The sequence below is a fragment of the Corvus moneduloides genome, chromosome 5 (genome assembly GCF_009650955.1).
Source record: "Corvus moneduloides isolate bCorMon1 chromosome 5, bCorMon1.pri, whole genome shotgun sequence".
In the NCBI taxonomy this organism is placed as follows: domain Eukaryota; kingdom Metazoa; phylum Chordata; class Aves; order Passeriformes; family Corvidae; genus Corvus; species Corvus moneduloides.
In genome coordinates, this window is record NC_045480.1 from 47,530,528 (window position 1) to 47,545,242 (window position 14,715).

Sequence of the window (14,715 nt, forward strand, 5' to 3'; positions counted from 1 at the left end):
TAGTTGCTCCCTTTGAAAATGCTTTTAGAAGAAATGGTTTATTAATCAAGACAGGAAGACATAATATTTCCATTTTTCAAATCAATGACTAAGACTCATCTGCTTCTTAAATTACAGAACAAAATGTACAGTTAAGATCCCCATGGTACAGGTTGTGGACCAGAAGCAGAGGCCTGCCCCAAGCTGTGCTTGTATTAACATACACAAAATTGGCTCAGGTGCTCCCTGACTGGTGTCCAGGCAGATTTCAGTTTCAACCTGTGCAAGTGGTCCATAGCACTGTCCTTCACATCTTTTCTTTTGTCTACTTAAGTTATTTATAGGCGTTGCTGAAGGGATTTTAAAAGATACGAAAAGCCTCTTCTCTCCTTCCCTCCCTTCAACTCTGTACACATGTGCTGGCTGACATGTTCAGTACACAGAGATCAGTAAAAATACACATTGAGTTTCCTTTTAACCTATTTTTGATAAACTTTTCTTTCTATTCTTAGAAGACACCAGACTTGTGACAAATCTAGTGCGATAACTGCACTGAAGAAAACCATGCACCAGTTTACTAGTCTCAAGTGGAAACGGCTTGAGGCCATGGAGGAAGCCATTACACATTGGACAGACTTTGCAGAAAATGTGAAAGCATTAAACAGGAAGGGCTATATTATTAAGAAAAAAGTGAAAGCTGTTATTTTTTATCAGTCTCTGCAGTAACTTGCTGAAACAGGGAACAAGTATTCCTTAAAGTTGATGCCCATTTGTTATTGCAAGAGAGCAAAAACTCAATGGCAGAGACATTCTGGGATGTATAAGGAGGACCAACTCTCCTGAAGCACTCCCTTACATAAACCATGGAGGCAGAGCTGCTCCAGGTATTTATTTCTGCAAGTATGGTTACCTGGAACATTTTCAGCCATTCCTGAAGGCCCGATGGCGGCTGCACGGATGTGATGCGGCGCCGCTGCTGTCCCTGGCCATTGGCTGCCCGCAGGTCCCCAAACGTCGTAGGTGTGGCGGAACATGGCACCAGCCCCGTGGTACTGCCATACAAACAAAAAGTGACAGCCATAGGTAAAACATCAAGGAAAATTCACGAGTCTGTTGCAGAACAAAAAATCTAGTACATAATTTGCAACTGTTACCTTAACTCTTTAGCTTCATGTAAAAGCATTAATGTGAAGAATTTTTCTGCTGGTCACTCAAGAGATCGGTCCCTCACTTGGATAAACCTGCCTGCTTCTACCACTGCAGTGATAGCCCCCCAGCAAGGGGAGAAATAGGGATCACATTTCAAGGCTGAAAAATTATCACTCTGATAACTGGCCAGCAAGCTGCGTGTAAAGATGCAGGCTTACATATTCCCTTCCTTGTCAGAGTATTTCCTTTCCTTCTGGGCCACACTGGTGCCTTCTGACTGGGGATGTAGGAAGCCACATCTCAGAGTTCCACCTGTATGTGAAATGTGCTAGTACTGCTTCATCTCCAAACAGAAAGGAAAAAAGTATCTATTTTTAGGTTTTAATATATTTTGTTGACAAAGAGCTAGTAATATCAAGCAGTTCTGGTGGCTTAGTGGTCTGGAACTGGGCTTTGAAATACTCTATACAGTCTTTTAAAGTTTGTGTGTTGATGGAGCGACACAGGAATTAAGGGGGAGAGTGTGAAGTGAAAAGGGAAAAGGAGCCAAAGGTGCTCTCTGAATCACAGTTTGATTTTTTCACTCTGACATGTTAAAAACCAGCTCATTCATATGGAATGGAGCTTTTAAAAGAGCTGGGATTAAGCTACTATTGTGGGAGTCTAAAGAAATACAGCTGACTGTGTTTTCTGGTTTGGGTTTTTTTTGTTTGGTTGGTTGGTTGTTTTTTCGTTTTTGAGTTTTGCGGTTTTTTACATAATGTAAAGTACTTCGTTCACAGAATATCAAAGCCGTATTCCCTAGCAGGAAATATGGAACCCCAGTAGTATTTGCACAAGCATGAACACTTTAAATACAGTGTGAGACTCCAAAAAACCCTCTGCTCTTTTGTAGGATAAACCCAGCTTTTTAGTAGGCATGAGCTTAGTGGGTTTACTGATTTTTCAGTGGCTACAGGAATAGCTTTAAATGATGCAAGGCAAGTTCATTTTAATATTTACCTCATTATGCTCTACAAACATTTCACTCTACTCTTCCTTGTTCTGAAGGACAATCATAGCATGTCCTAACATTTACCCAAAGTGGTCAAGAAAAGTAAAGATTGGTTTGAGCACACCTACTTTTAACTGTTTATTTTGCTGAGTAATAACAGAAACTGGTATAAAAATACTGTTTCAGAGATGAAGGATCCTCTTAACGGCATTTGTTTACTGGCTTTACCTGTTCTATGCAAACAGGTCAGTCAGCTGGTCAATTTTAGAGTGCCTGATCCTAGGGAAAATGGAAACAGGCACAAGAACTGCATCATTTGCTTACATATTATTTAGATAAAACCAAATCAAAGAGTTTAAGAGAGGAGGATCAGATGTTTTTTTAAGGATTTTTTATGACAATAACTATTCAAAATCCAAGTAATGCCAGTTAAAGGTATTGTTAAAACAAAATGTGATTTTACAGCTTACTCATTCTAATCACCTGCACAGAGATCCAGCACAAGGCCTATCGTTCAAGGTCCAAAATAAGGCACTTGAAATTAGCTTTCATTGGTTCTGAGCAGCATGTAGCCTTGACCTTGCCCCAGTAGAACAGTTATACTTTACTTTCTTCAGCTGTAAACTGGCTCTCAGTCAAAAACAAGTTATTCAAAACAGGATCTAAAAGCTTCTTTCCTTTGACTTGAGATTAAACCACAAGATACTTGTTTGTGCTTCATTTTTCCTCTATGTTTTCACTCCCCTGAAACAATGAGTCAGGTCTCTGTGGAAGCTGGACAAGTCCACCAGTTCCTCTGAATCTGACAGTTACACTTGACAAAAAAAGTGTACTTTCTTTGTTGCTGAACCGCTTGCTCTTCTGGGAGTGCAGAGAACAGCGTGTCACCTGAAGAACTGGTGGCCAACAAGAGAGTCCTTCCATTAGAGTGACTCAGAAATCAGAAGATACCCCCTTGAGGCTTGGGGGGATGTGGAAGCTGCAACAAGTTCCTCTCAGCAACAACACATTGCCTCCTTTACTCTGCTGCAGCATTTACACATCTGAAAAGCAACCCTAAGACCTGTTGCCTAACTTTTCACTCATCACCTGATAACCTCTAAAGGAGGAGAAATAAAATATAAACTACTTTTGAAGAGCCATCAGTGACTGAACAGTACTGTAGCATGTTCAAAAGAAGCACCAGAGAGCCTGGGGAGGCAAATGCAGTGCTTATGGGAGGGACGATGCTTATAGTGGGGGAAAAAACGTAAAATAGTGTAAATTCAAACAGGATGGGAAGCAGTGTGACATCCAAGCACAATTGTTATGGCAACTACATAGTAAGAATGCAGTTGTAAGGTGTGCATCCACAGCCCTGCTCCACTACTGCTGCTCGTGGTTAGGAGTGCTTTACCCCCACACAGCACCTGACAGGAACAGCAGCAGATATTTGTGCTTCCTGGTACCATACAGGAGTAGCAAGGAAGGGGACCAGAACCCATAATACTTTCAGGTTGTAGATAGCAAGTACGTATGCGTTCCCGTTAAGATCAGATGGTCTGCTCTGCCTACATGAATTTCCATTCTCTCATTCCTGTTACCATAGCAAAGTGATACATTTGATCACAATTTTAATAGTCTTAGGGTTTATGGTTATGTCCCTTTTTAAAATCTGATTGATTTTATTCCCAAGAATGCTCCAGCCCTCAAAAAGTCTCTTAAGTAAATGGGCATGCTATATTTAGAATGAAACACAAACCTCAACCAAAGAAATGCAAGTCTGGCTACTTCATTAAAACACATCTACAGTTCACATAATTTAAATTAGCAAAGCAGTATACAAATGCTGATACCACCTCTTCTTTGCTTTACAGTGCTTTAACACTAAGAGGAGCTTAATTAATCAGGCTCGGCAATTGGAAAGACAGGATATACGCAGGAATCAGAATCCAGTGATCTGTCATTGCATTTAATTACCTTGTGTATTCTGAGACTTTGCAGGGTTTCTTTCCCAGAGAGAAAGAACGGACCTCGGAGCCATGGTCCAACTTTCTCTTCATCTGTAAGGTGAGGGAAAAAGAGTAATAACATGGATTTAGTTACACGACCAACCTTACTTATGTGTACTTCTATAAAATCAACACATTTTTACCTTCTACTTTTATACCAAATTTCAAAAAGCTGACACTCACAAAATGATTTAAAGCAACATTTTATTTTCTAAATTCGACAATATTTGATACATGTTTTATAGGGTGCATGTACATATTATTGCTCTTTTAGGGCCCAAAATCTATTGGAATTACATTCTTTTAATTCCCAGATTTCAAATGTGAAAAAGTGTGCAGAACTGTGTTAGTTTATTTACTAGTTTAGTTCCTTCCCTCCTGGGAGAGGAGGGAAGGAACTAAACCAAAGCCCTTGATTTTTTTGTGTTCAGGTTAATTGCTAAGTCTCTCATTGAAATGGTTAAATTTTAGGTAGCCTGTCTGCATTATAAACTATATTTATCTTAGGGCCTAAAAAAAAAAAAAAAAAAAAAAAAATCAACTGTATCTTTTCCTTTGTCTATACTTTTATTTTAAAATTGTACATTGAAAACATTTATAAAACTGCAATAAAACTGACTGACGGATTAACCAGTATTTTTTCAAGAACAGTAAGGATGAAAAATGCTACACCCCAGTCTTGAATGTCACCCCCAATTAGATATGATCAAAACCAAATAACAAGCAGGGCAGCTGCTAAAAGGGGAAGCCAGACTGCAAAAATTACCAAAGAGATGGAAACCAATGAAAGCCATATTTATCCAGGCAGACAAATAGAGATTACTTTCTACATATTTGGGTAATCTTTAACCACAGACTTTTGGGCTAAATGAGACATACATGTGCCAAATGCAACTTCTGAGTTTTTGTTGGTTTTCCTTTTTTTTTTGAGATGTGATACACCACAACAGTTTAGCCAGCTGAAGAATGTTTACTGCTGTTTACAACTGTGAGCTGCAAAATACATAAACTACTGGTATTACCCTTCAGACTTTAGTAGAGCCATTTGCTTCCTTTTTCCAAAATTTTGCATTTAAGACATAGTCTAAAAGTTGGCATCTTTCTTACACAACTGATTTGATCTTTTTTAATGTAATATTATAATATAGTTATTTAACCATTTATTGTATCAGCCTGCCTACCTACCTAAAACAAAACACCCCAAGCCCAACAGCATTCTCTAAAGCTTATAGTCCATATACTTGTGTTGTAATTGTGGTTTTTATACTTTTAAAATACCCTCATGGCTTTACCTAAAAACAGCCACTGAAGATCTTGTGTTCTGCTTCATCAGTGGTTACACATGAAAGCTAAGGCTCCTTTTTACGGGAACAGCTACAACACAATCAGAAGAGCTTGCCTTGTAGCTGTGTTTTCTTGCCCGTGCCTCACATGGGACACTCCACAGCATTTCACCAGACAAGCACTGAGCCAGAACCGCCCTGAATGCTGCCGAATCACCAGCCTCACCCTCGCAGCTTCCCCACGCCCCAGGAGGAGCAGCCCCCCGTGTTTCCCCCAAGAAAACCAGGTGCAAGGATCACTGAAAAATAATGGATACCATCTTTTATTGCTGTGCTACATGGGTGAGCCATTAAAATTACCGGAAGCATAAGTAAGATGTTTGAGAACACATTTCAGGATTTGATGATAGACTTTTCAGAAAGGATTTTTCTTGTTCAAGGAAAATTTTTATTTCCAGCTTGCCTTTCTGAGAGGTTATCATCATCATATTCCTCTTCTGCTTCTCATAAGAGGGAGATGCAGTTTTGCAAAAGCACACCTTAAAAATAAAAAGTAGGAAGCCTACAGTAGAATAACCAGCTCTGGTAATTTATTCTTTTGCCTTAGCGAAGAAACCAATATGCATTATGTTGCCCAAAAATTATTTCACCTGTTTCTTTTGGCTGGGGGTTTTTCAGGTATTTTAGGCAACTTTCACATGGGATCCACCACGCAGACTGACTTTCAGTATCTCAGAAGGTGCTAAGTAAATACACGGTCAAAAATGCCGTTTATCATATGAAGAAGATAAAACTTTCTCTAAAGCAGAGAGGTCTAGTGACAAGATTCAGACATCAGTAAGGTCCCTGTGTAACCAAAAAACAGAAACCGTCGAGCAAACATCCCTCTAAACATTTCATTTGTCGCTAGGAAAACACAACTCCTTCAGACAACGTTTATTTATCAAAATGACCGAAACTGCAGTAAATCAAAAAATTTTTTTAAAAAAATTTAAAAAATGAAAAGAAGGGGCAGCAAACTGCATTCCGCATCACCGCCCGCCACCAAGCGCTGGCAGCGCTCCCCGGCAGCGCACTGACTGCAGCTACGGCCGGGCGGCAGCCCCCCGCCGCCGGCACGTCTCCGCCCGCGGACCGCCGGCGCGGAGGACGCGCGGCCCCCGCCCGCCCCTCCCTGTCCCCCCGTCCTCCGCGGCCGCGTACCCGCGGGGGGGGTGTGGGGGGGGGCAGCCACTCACTTTGTAGAAGATCATCTTGAGGGTGCCGTAGAAGCCCATGGTGTCGGCGCGCTTCCCCTTGCGCGACGGCGGCGGCGCCCCGCGGGCCCGGCGGCCGGGCAGGCGCTGGCAGTACAGCCCCTTCTCCGGCAGGTAGGTCACCGCCTCCCGCGCCGACATGCTCGGGCACGGCAGGCGGCGGCGGCGGCGGCGCTGCTCGGCCCGGCTGGCCCGGCCCTGCCCTGCCCTGCCCTGCCTGCGCGGAGCGCGGCTCCCCCTGCCCGCCCTGCCCGCCGCCTGCCTCCGCCCGCCCCCCGCGCCCGCCCCGTCCCTCCCTCCCCGCCCGCCTCCGCAGCGGCGGCGCGGCACTGCGGGATGCGCGGCCGGGAGGGACCCGCGGGCCCCGCCGGCGGGAAACCGCCCCCACCCCGCGCAAAGGGGGAAAAATTAAAAAAATCACCAGCGCTGCGGGGCTTTGGGGCTATTTCCCCCTTTCACTCTTTCCCCCCTCTCCTTCTCCCGCACCGCCTCCGAGGCAGGGGCTGCCCCCAGCCCTCGCTCTGTTCCCTCAGTGCCACACTCTCCACGGTTTTCCAAGCGGGTGCAAAACAAGCTCATTTCCACAAATTATAATTATACGATCGCCCTCGGCGGGCCTGGCTGGACTCGTCCATGACTGCATTCCGTAGACAGACGCAAATTAGTCCTTCAAAAGTGCGGGTAATTTTAGAATAATTTGAAATGCACTACAGTTTTGCCAGGGAAAAAGATGCTGAAATACCCTCTATTGGCTAAACAATAGAATAAACGGTTTTTGAAGATTTAGGAAAGACCCGAATCCAGCAATTATGTAATATACATTAAAATACTAATCCAGCGCAGAGCCGCGGCGGAGCTGTCTGAGGCAGGAGCGGGGTTTCCCCAGCAGGGAGGCAGGCAGCCTTCCCCGCGCACCTGGAACCGCCTGGACGCACACACGCTCCCCTCTCCCGTACAAAGCAGCTCTTGGGCGGCACCAAGCCATCTTAGCTCGGGCTTCAAATCCTACGCAGGATTCTCACCTGTATTTAAGCGAAAGCACAAGGAAAGCCCTTGGTAATTACTTGATAAAGAACGCTCCTTTTTTGGTCATTGTTCACATCAACAAATCTGTCCAGTTCACCCTTACGGTTCGATTCAAGGGCACTGAAGTTCCTGACATATGGCTGGGCTCTCAGACAGACACCTGGAACCCACACAGCAGCTAGGCAGCTTGATTTTTTTAGTTTCTATAAAGACAACTCAAGAGACCTCAGAATTTTTTCTTTTCTCCCTCCTGCAAAGTTTTCTGCCCAAGTTCAGAACAGAGCATACCCTGAACATGACCTGAAGCTGCAACATTCCCCTGTAATTTTCCCCAGGTGCAGTGGAAACTGGAGATGCTCAGCAGCCCTCCGGACCGATGCAGAAGGAAACTGAAGGAAGCACAGTCCATTCCTGCTGACCTGAGGGGAAACCATCTTCTTCTTTATCGCCCTAAGCAGTACGAACAAGGTTCTACCTTTACAGAACATACATCTAAATGAATGGAAATACTTTCTGTAAAACCCATTACCTTCCTCATTAGTACTTTAAAAAAACTCCTATGTATTATTACTTAGCAATAGCTAAGTGTGGTGGGTGTTAGCACACCCAGATAAGGGGAAATCACTACCCCCACAGCACACAAGATTCTGCCTCTATGTGGTTTTATGTATCTCCCATCCAGCACTGAGTCCTCACAGTCTTTTTCATCTCCCAGTGAAAATGGTTCTGCCCATCACATCTTGGCATTTATGCCATTATCCATTAAACTGCAGTGCTGTATATTTTATGAGAACAAAATGGTCTTGAGTTGACTTCATACCTCAGATATGAACAGAGCTGTACATATCCCGGGAGACTATTACTGCTTTCCTTTGCTAGCGCATCACATGCAAAGGGGAAGGAAAAAAAGCCACAGGCTGCCTATACACACTAAATAATCACAGGAAGCAAATTAATACTCAAATCATCAGAGTAAGAATGAATTTGAACATTATCGCTGTGAGGACTTAGAAGTACTTTATACGTGTGCTTGCCTAATGCCCTGTGATGCTTGCAGCTACCTCTGCCCCTTCTCCCACCAGTGAATGCACTTGATGCAGAGGGGGGATGATGGCTACTCTTGCCCCAGCATAGCAGCAGAACAGGCAGGAAATCCCCAGGGATTAGCCTCTCCCCCAGCCCAAAGGCAAGTGTAATCTGACAGCATGGCTAGATTTATCTTTTGAACAAAATGTGCTTTGGAATTAAGCAGTCAATGAGTTGAATAATAATTAGAAATTACTATTTTCCTCTCTTTTGGAGTACTACTATTGCAGATTACTTCTCTTTTGATCATGATTGGCAGATATTCTCTCATGGTAAAAAAACCCACTGACTTAACTGCTAATCACTTTGCTACAGTCAGGACCCATGTAATAACCCCAACAATCCTTTGCTAACGGTAGAAAACTTGGTATGTCAGGTATTTAGTCTGCACAAAAGGTTTGGATTTTTTCCTAATTTTAGATACAGATATCACAGACAGATTTGACATTTGAACAGTGACCATCTTCCATCTTGCAGTCCGCCTTTCTCAGAGCAGAAAACAAATATTGCACATGGTTATGGCTCTGGCTCTGACTTTTTTAGTATTTTTCTCTATAGTGGTCCCACTTTTGATTATCCACAAATAAAGAAACACTACCTCTATATCAAATTACGTTTGAAAGTCTCTGGGAAGTTGCAAGATTACTCAAGTTGGGTGTCTGCTCTTCCCCCAAAACACCTGACCACAGCCTGGGTTCTCCCTAGTTACTGGAGAATAACATGCTCCACCAAAGGCTGAGGGCACCTACTGTCAGACTCCCACTCTAAATTCCTGTCTAGAAAGGACTTTCTACCTTGACTTTGAGAACTATCCTGTCCTCAGAAGAATTTAGTGTAATGAATGCACCACACTCTCCCTTGTAGGAAATTAATTAAGGTTTTGCAAAAGTAATGTGGAACTGCCTAACCTGGGAAGACTCAGGTCACACAGCTTCACTTTGTGCCTTGTGGGAAAATACAAGGGCGGAGGAATAAGACCCCAACCCTGCAGATGCTTTTAAGAACCTGACAGCAAGTAGCAAAGATGATGCATTAGTTTACATCTCTACCAACATTTGAAATAATATTTGCTACAGTAACTTAATGCCCCAAGAATACTTAATGGTATAAAGTAAACATTCATCACAAATTAAGGTACACTGAAGAAGACTACAGTTTAAAGCAATGTTAAGAGAAAAATCAGAAGTTGCCACGTTTCTTTCCCTATTTGGTATATATTTAATTTCAAAGGTTGGTCTTATTTTGTTTAAGCCGGAGATAATTTTTCAAGTTCTTAAAACCACAAACAACATACAATTCTTGACATTTAGAAAAATGTCTACACCAAAATTACATCGTTTTCAGTGGACACAAGTCCAATCTTATTTCCCGTCAGTACTGCCAACTCTTAATTAAAAAAAATTCACAGCATCCAATTCTTTTCCTGTTGGCAACATTTCTAGCACCTTTACCAGTTTGTCATGTGGCATGCTGTAATTAAGACCGTCTATTACTTCTAATGAAAGACTAGAACGAATTACAGAAATCACCCGCAGAGCTATATAATCCCCAGAAGAACGGAGATTACAGTGCAACAGACCAAAGAAACAACATTTTTTGTTGTTTTTCTTTTAGTTGGAGAAACATTTTTGAGTGAGGAGACCACAGGATGGTCTGGCTTGGTAATGACCAGTCAGCATTTTGAAAAAACACTGGTGCTTAAACCAGGGAATGCAAAAACCATAATTGGCATTTCACATACACACATATGTGTGTCGGGAGCATAATGTGTGCAGGAGGAACTGCAGAGCAATATGGTTTGGTATCTCCATTAATATTGGTAAATGCATCATTCAAGACAGTGCCAGAAGGGATTCTGTGTACTCTGCACATTTAGCAGACGCTTAGCAGACTGACTCCTTTAGAAACATTTCAGAGGGATTTTTGTGTGTTGTCTAATAGGATTGCGGGGTTTTTCTATCCAGGAAACCAAACATCCTAATTGGGAGGGGCCAAATCCTTAGCTGCGCAAGATTTACCCTGGACACAGTGAAGATGACCCGGGAAGAACGGTCATGCTTAGTTGATTTTCCCTTTCTCAAATTTGGATCCACTTAGGCTTTACACACTCCCCTTCTGCTTGGTAATCTAGTTTGGGCAGCTGCAGCAGCCAGCACTTTGTCTTCTATATTCGACCTATTCATCCAACTACATACTTCATTTAATTTGCCAAATGCTCCCATTCAGGCAAGAATCTGGCCCCACAGAGAGGTACTTCTGCCATCTGCTTTAGACATTTAACTACAGCTTAGTTCAGGACACCTACATTTAAAAGCCTAAGTTCCCATTCAGTCAATGAGAAAGGCACATGCTACAGTCCAACATGGATAAGGTCTCAGAAAAGGAGAAAAATATTTAATATGATAGCAAGTGTTTAACGTATTCCAAAGTAGTTCAGGGTGGGCCTTTCCACTACAAAAAGGCACTGCTATTATTGTCAGATCTTCTTCCTTTTGAACTATTATGAAATTAAACAAGTGACCCACGGGGATCATAGAAGTCCCATGTTCTCACGGTTTCTCCTAGTTCAGTTTCGGCTAGGCAGCAGCCTTACAGGCTATATAGATTTGAGATTTATTAGCGTCCTAGGTGCTGAGCTGGAATTATTTTATGGGTAAATTCCAGATCTATGGGGTGAGACAAAGGTTTAGCACACTCCCCAGTTAAGGAAAACTGGTATTTGGCTAACAAAGTTCAAGGGTACAGTGTATGATGCACCTATCACACAGGTGTAACTGTGTAGAATATATGATTAGTATCAATGCAGCAGAAAAGACTTGAAGAAATGAATTTAGTTGCACCAGTTTGTGACCAACAGCTGCTGCATTCCAACTATGAGGGAAGAACAAAGGCAACTTGGCTCCCTGGAAGCAGTTCAGACAGAGGAATTTCTGCTCAATTTATTTATAATGCCTGCAGCAAGCTTCGAAAGGTTCACTCCTGCATGTTTGCCTCAACACAGTTACAGGAATAAATTTAAACGTATGATCTTGTGCTGTTCAAGTGAAGTACAAGCAATTCTGGACACTGCAATGTGCACTGATCAGCAGCTTAATGATAAATGACATCTTTTTGTAGTATTGATGAACTTAAGGTTTGGGAGGAAGAAGTGAAGCAAGAGTAACTCTGTTATGGGAAGAAGGACACAGAGAGGCATTACATTAAGTTGCATGAAGCCTTCCAAAGCCTACTTAAGTGGAGTGGAGAATATGTATTATGAAGTATGATAGGTAATACCGAAACTGTTTTCACTAACTGTATAATGTTTCTTGGCAAAGCATTTTGAAGACTGCTTTCAAAATGAAATTCCCCACACACGATTATCTATGATTTCCATGCAAAGGTACTGTAGTCAAACAAAATTGTAAAGAGACTTTAAGCTATGTTTCTGCAGTGAAGGAAACGGCATCAGTAGCAACTGAAAAAATCAATTAATATTTATTTATAAATCCTGATCCTGTTAGAATAGTATGAACTTTGATTGCAAATACCATTTCAAAGGTATATATCTGTAGCAGAGATTTCCTATAAACCACTTTCTTCAAACACTTGCCTTTAAAAAAATAGAGTTCTAAATACATTGTGATAGAATTCAAAAGGTGTGCTAGTTAATGGCTGTAAAAAATTGCTTTGAAAAGGGTTTAAACATGAAGTGTATATAACAGACTTCAGCATTGGATACTTCTAATAAATTTCATATTATGTTTTAAGAGCAGGGAGATTTCACAGACAGGCTTAATGTAATACAGCATCACTGTGTCTCCAGCAGAGCAGAACTCCCCTCTGAAGGTCATACATCCTGTCCTCTTTGCTGGTTCCCTGTAGTTGGGCACAGAACTTGCAACATATGCTTCGATGCTTAGGTTATTTTAAAGGAGTACAGCCAAAGCTGTCATACGCCCGTTAATGAAGGGAACAGATCCATGCACTCTTTCTTGATGATAACACCAGCTTAAAGACGTCCCAATCTCACCTGCTCATTCCCGTCCCTGAATGGCTCTTGCCCTTATTTCTGCAGGAACAAATCTGTAGAAACACCCTGAGAACCAGATTCATTAACTGATGCAGGGTAAAGAGAGATGGATTAAAGTTTTTACCCTTGGGGTTTTCTTTTTTCTTTCTTTTAGAACTAGTCAACTAGTTTAAATTTCCACCATGCCCTCACAAACAACTGAGCCAGCAGAAGCAAATGAGCAATTCACAGGCAGGGCACAAACTCCTTGAGCCAGCTACACCACTGAGAAAAAGGTACGAGGAACTATGACTCGAGTGTCCCATGCAGAGAGGATAAGCCTATTATTTACACCTAGAGCCATCACTCCCTCAGCTATAGTTTCATGTGCATTTAAGCCAGCACAGCCACTGGGAATAAGAAAAAAACCAAACAGTTCCTGCACTTGTGGCTGCCCTTGGCCATTCATTTCTATGCTTGCATCGCCTTTTAAGGTGCCACCACAGCCTTCGTTGTATGGCTCTGTGGTCAACTATGGTGGCAACAGACCTTGGGTCATCTTTTTGCTAGGCTATTTTCCAGCCAGGTCAGATTCCTCATCTCCCTCACTGACCAGCCACACACACGTCTGTGCCTGCACAGCAGGACGTACAGCCCGCTCTCTCCTTTTTAACCTCCCCAAGCCCCCAGAAGAGCTACCTTACCTTGAACTCTCGCAGAACTACAAAGGCAAGGAACTGGGGGGTTTGGGCTTTGTCCTCCCAACCCAGAGGACTGTGTTATTACCAGAACAACTTATCCACATTGAAAAAAAAAATTCAGTCTGTGATAAATGGAAATGGACACTCAAAGATTTACCACAAAACAAGCACAACAAGGTGAACCAGAGGCAGGGGGTATAATGCCAACCTTCTTTAAACATGTCATGTTGTAACTCCAGAAAGCTTGTCTCATTAGAACTCTGTATTATTTCACTGAATAAAACCAATGAAAACAGAACATTTTTCTTCCCAAAGCATTTTTCTTCTTGTTAAAGAAAAAGATAAATTAAAACAAAATATCAGTGCAGCTAAGCTTCCTGTTGCTTTTAATTCCCTGTGACAATAACCACATGCAAGTTTCCTACACAGAAATATACAGTTTGTTTTAAAACTAGCAATATTATAATCTAATAAACATTTTTTTTCATAGTGCATATTCATAAGGAGCAGAGTTAATATTGATAATGCAACCTGCACTTTCACATCCTTCACTGCTTTCTGTGCAACAGGAACATTATGAGTTGCTTTTTTGAGTTTTGTTTTTACACAGTGTTGTAAGATTATTCATTTTTCAAAGGAAGAAGAAGGTATTGCACATAATACACCTTGCAAAACATTCACTAATGGCAGCAGACCTTCATAAGAACTGCGTCTCCATTCATTGTGCTCCTATTAAAGTTAACTGTAATCTATTTATTATATCATTAAACTTAATATATTGTAAGATGAATTCTATTTATAGATGCAGTAATAGCTGCACTAATCACTCAAGTTCACATTGAACCAGGCTGTGCTTCTGAGCCACAGGAGCGGTTGCTTCAGAGACCAAAGGACGTTCCTAAACTTCCTGAAGAGATGACCTTGCTTATTACACACTGGACAAGCCCGAGTGGCCCCGCAGAGCAGTCCCTACAAGCTGCTGGCTCCCACAATTGCACTGTGGAGGAAGCTAGCACCATGCATCCCATCCACTTTCCTGCCTTGGCCCACTCTTCTCCCAGATATCCTTACACACCACACCAGCAGCCAGAGACCACCTGGGCACAGGGTGTTCAGCTGGCACAATATGAACACAGCAGTACCTGCCTGGGCTCCTTGTTAAATAATTTTACCTTATATTCCTATTATAGTAATTTCACAGATTCTGCATGTGACAATAGTCCATCAAGTTAGAAAACTATGCACTAGAGACTGTTCTT

General features: G+C 42.2%; 1 protein-coding gene and 1 long non-coding RNA gene across 2 annotated transcripts in view; one reads left to right on the top strand and one right to left on the bottom strand.

Moving 5' to 3' along the window:
* FBXW7 (F-box and WD repeat domain containing 7) overlaps positions 1 to 14,715 on the bottom strand; it is a 103,740-nt gene that overhangs the window by 26,416 nt on the left and 62,609 nt on the right. Inside the window, 2 exon segments of the mRNA XM_032108732.1 lie at positions 890 to 1,031; positions 4,082 to 4,164. Coding sequence (XP_031964623.1) covers positions 890 to 1,031; positions 4,082 to 4,164 — 225 coding nt within the window.
* Positions 6,583 to 14,246, top strand: LOC116443898. Its single transcript, XR_004240092.1, has 2 exons — positions 6,583 to 6,766; positions 8,014 to 14,246. It is a non-coding gene; the product is annotated as an uncharacterized LOC116443898 (long non-coding RNA).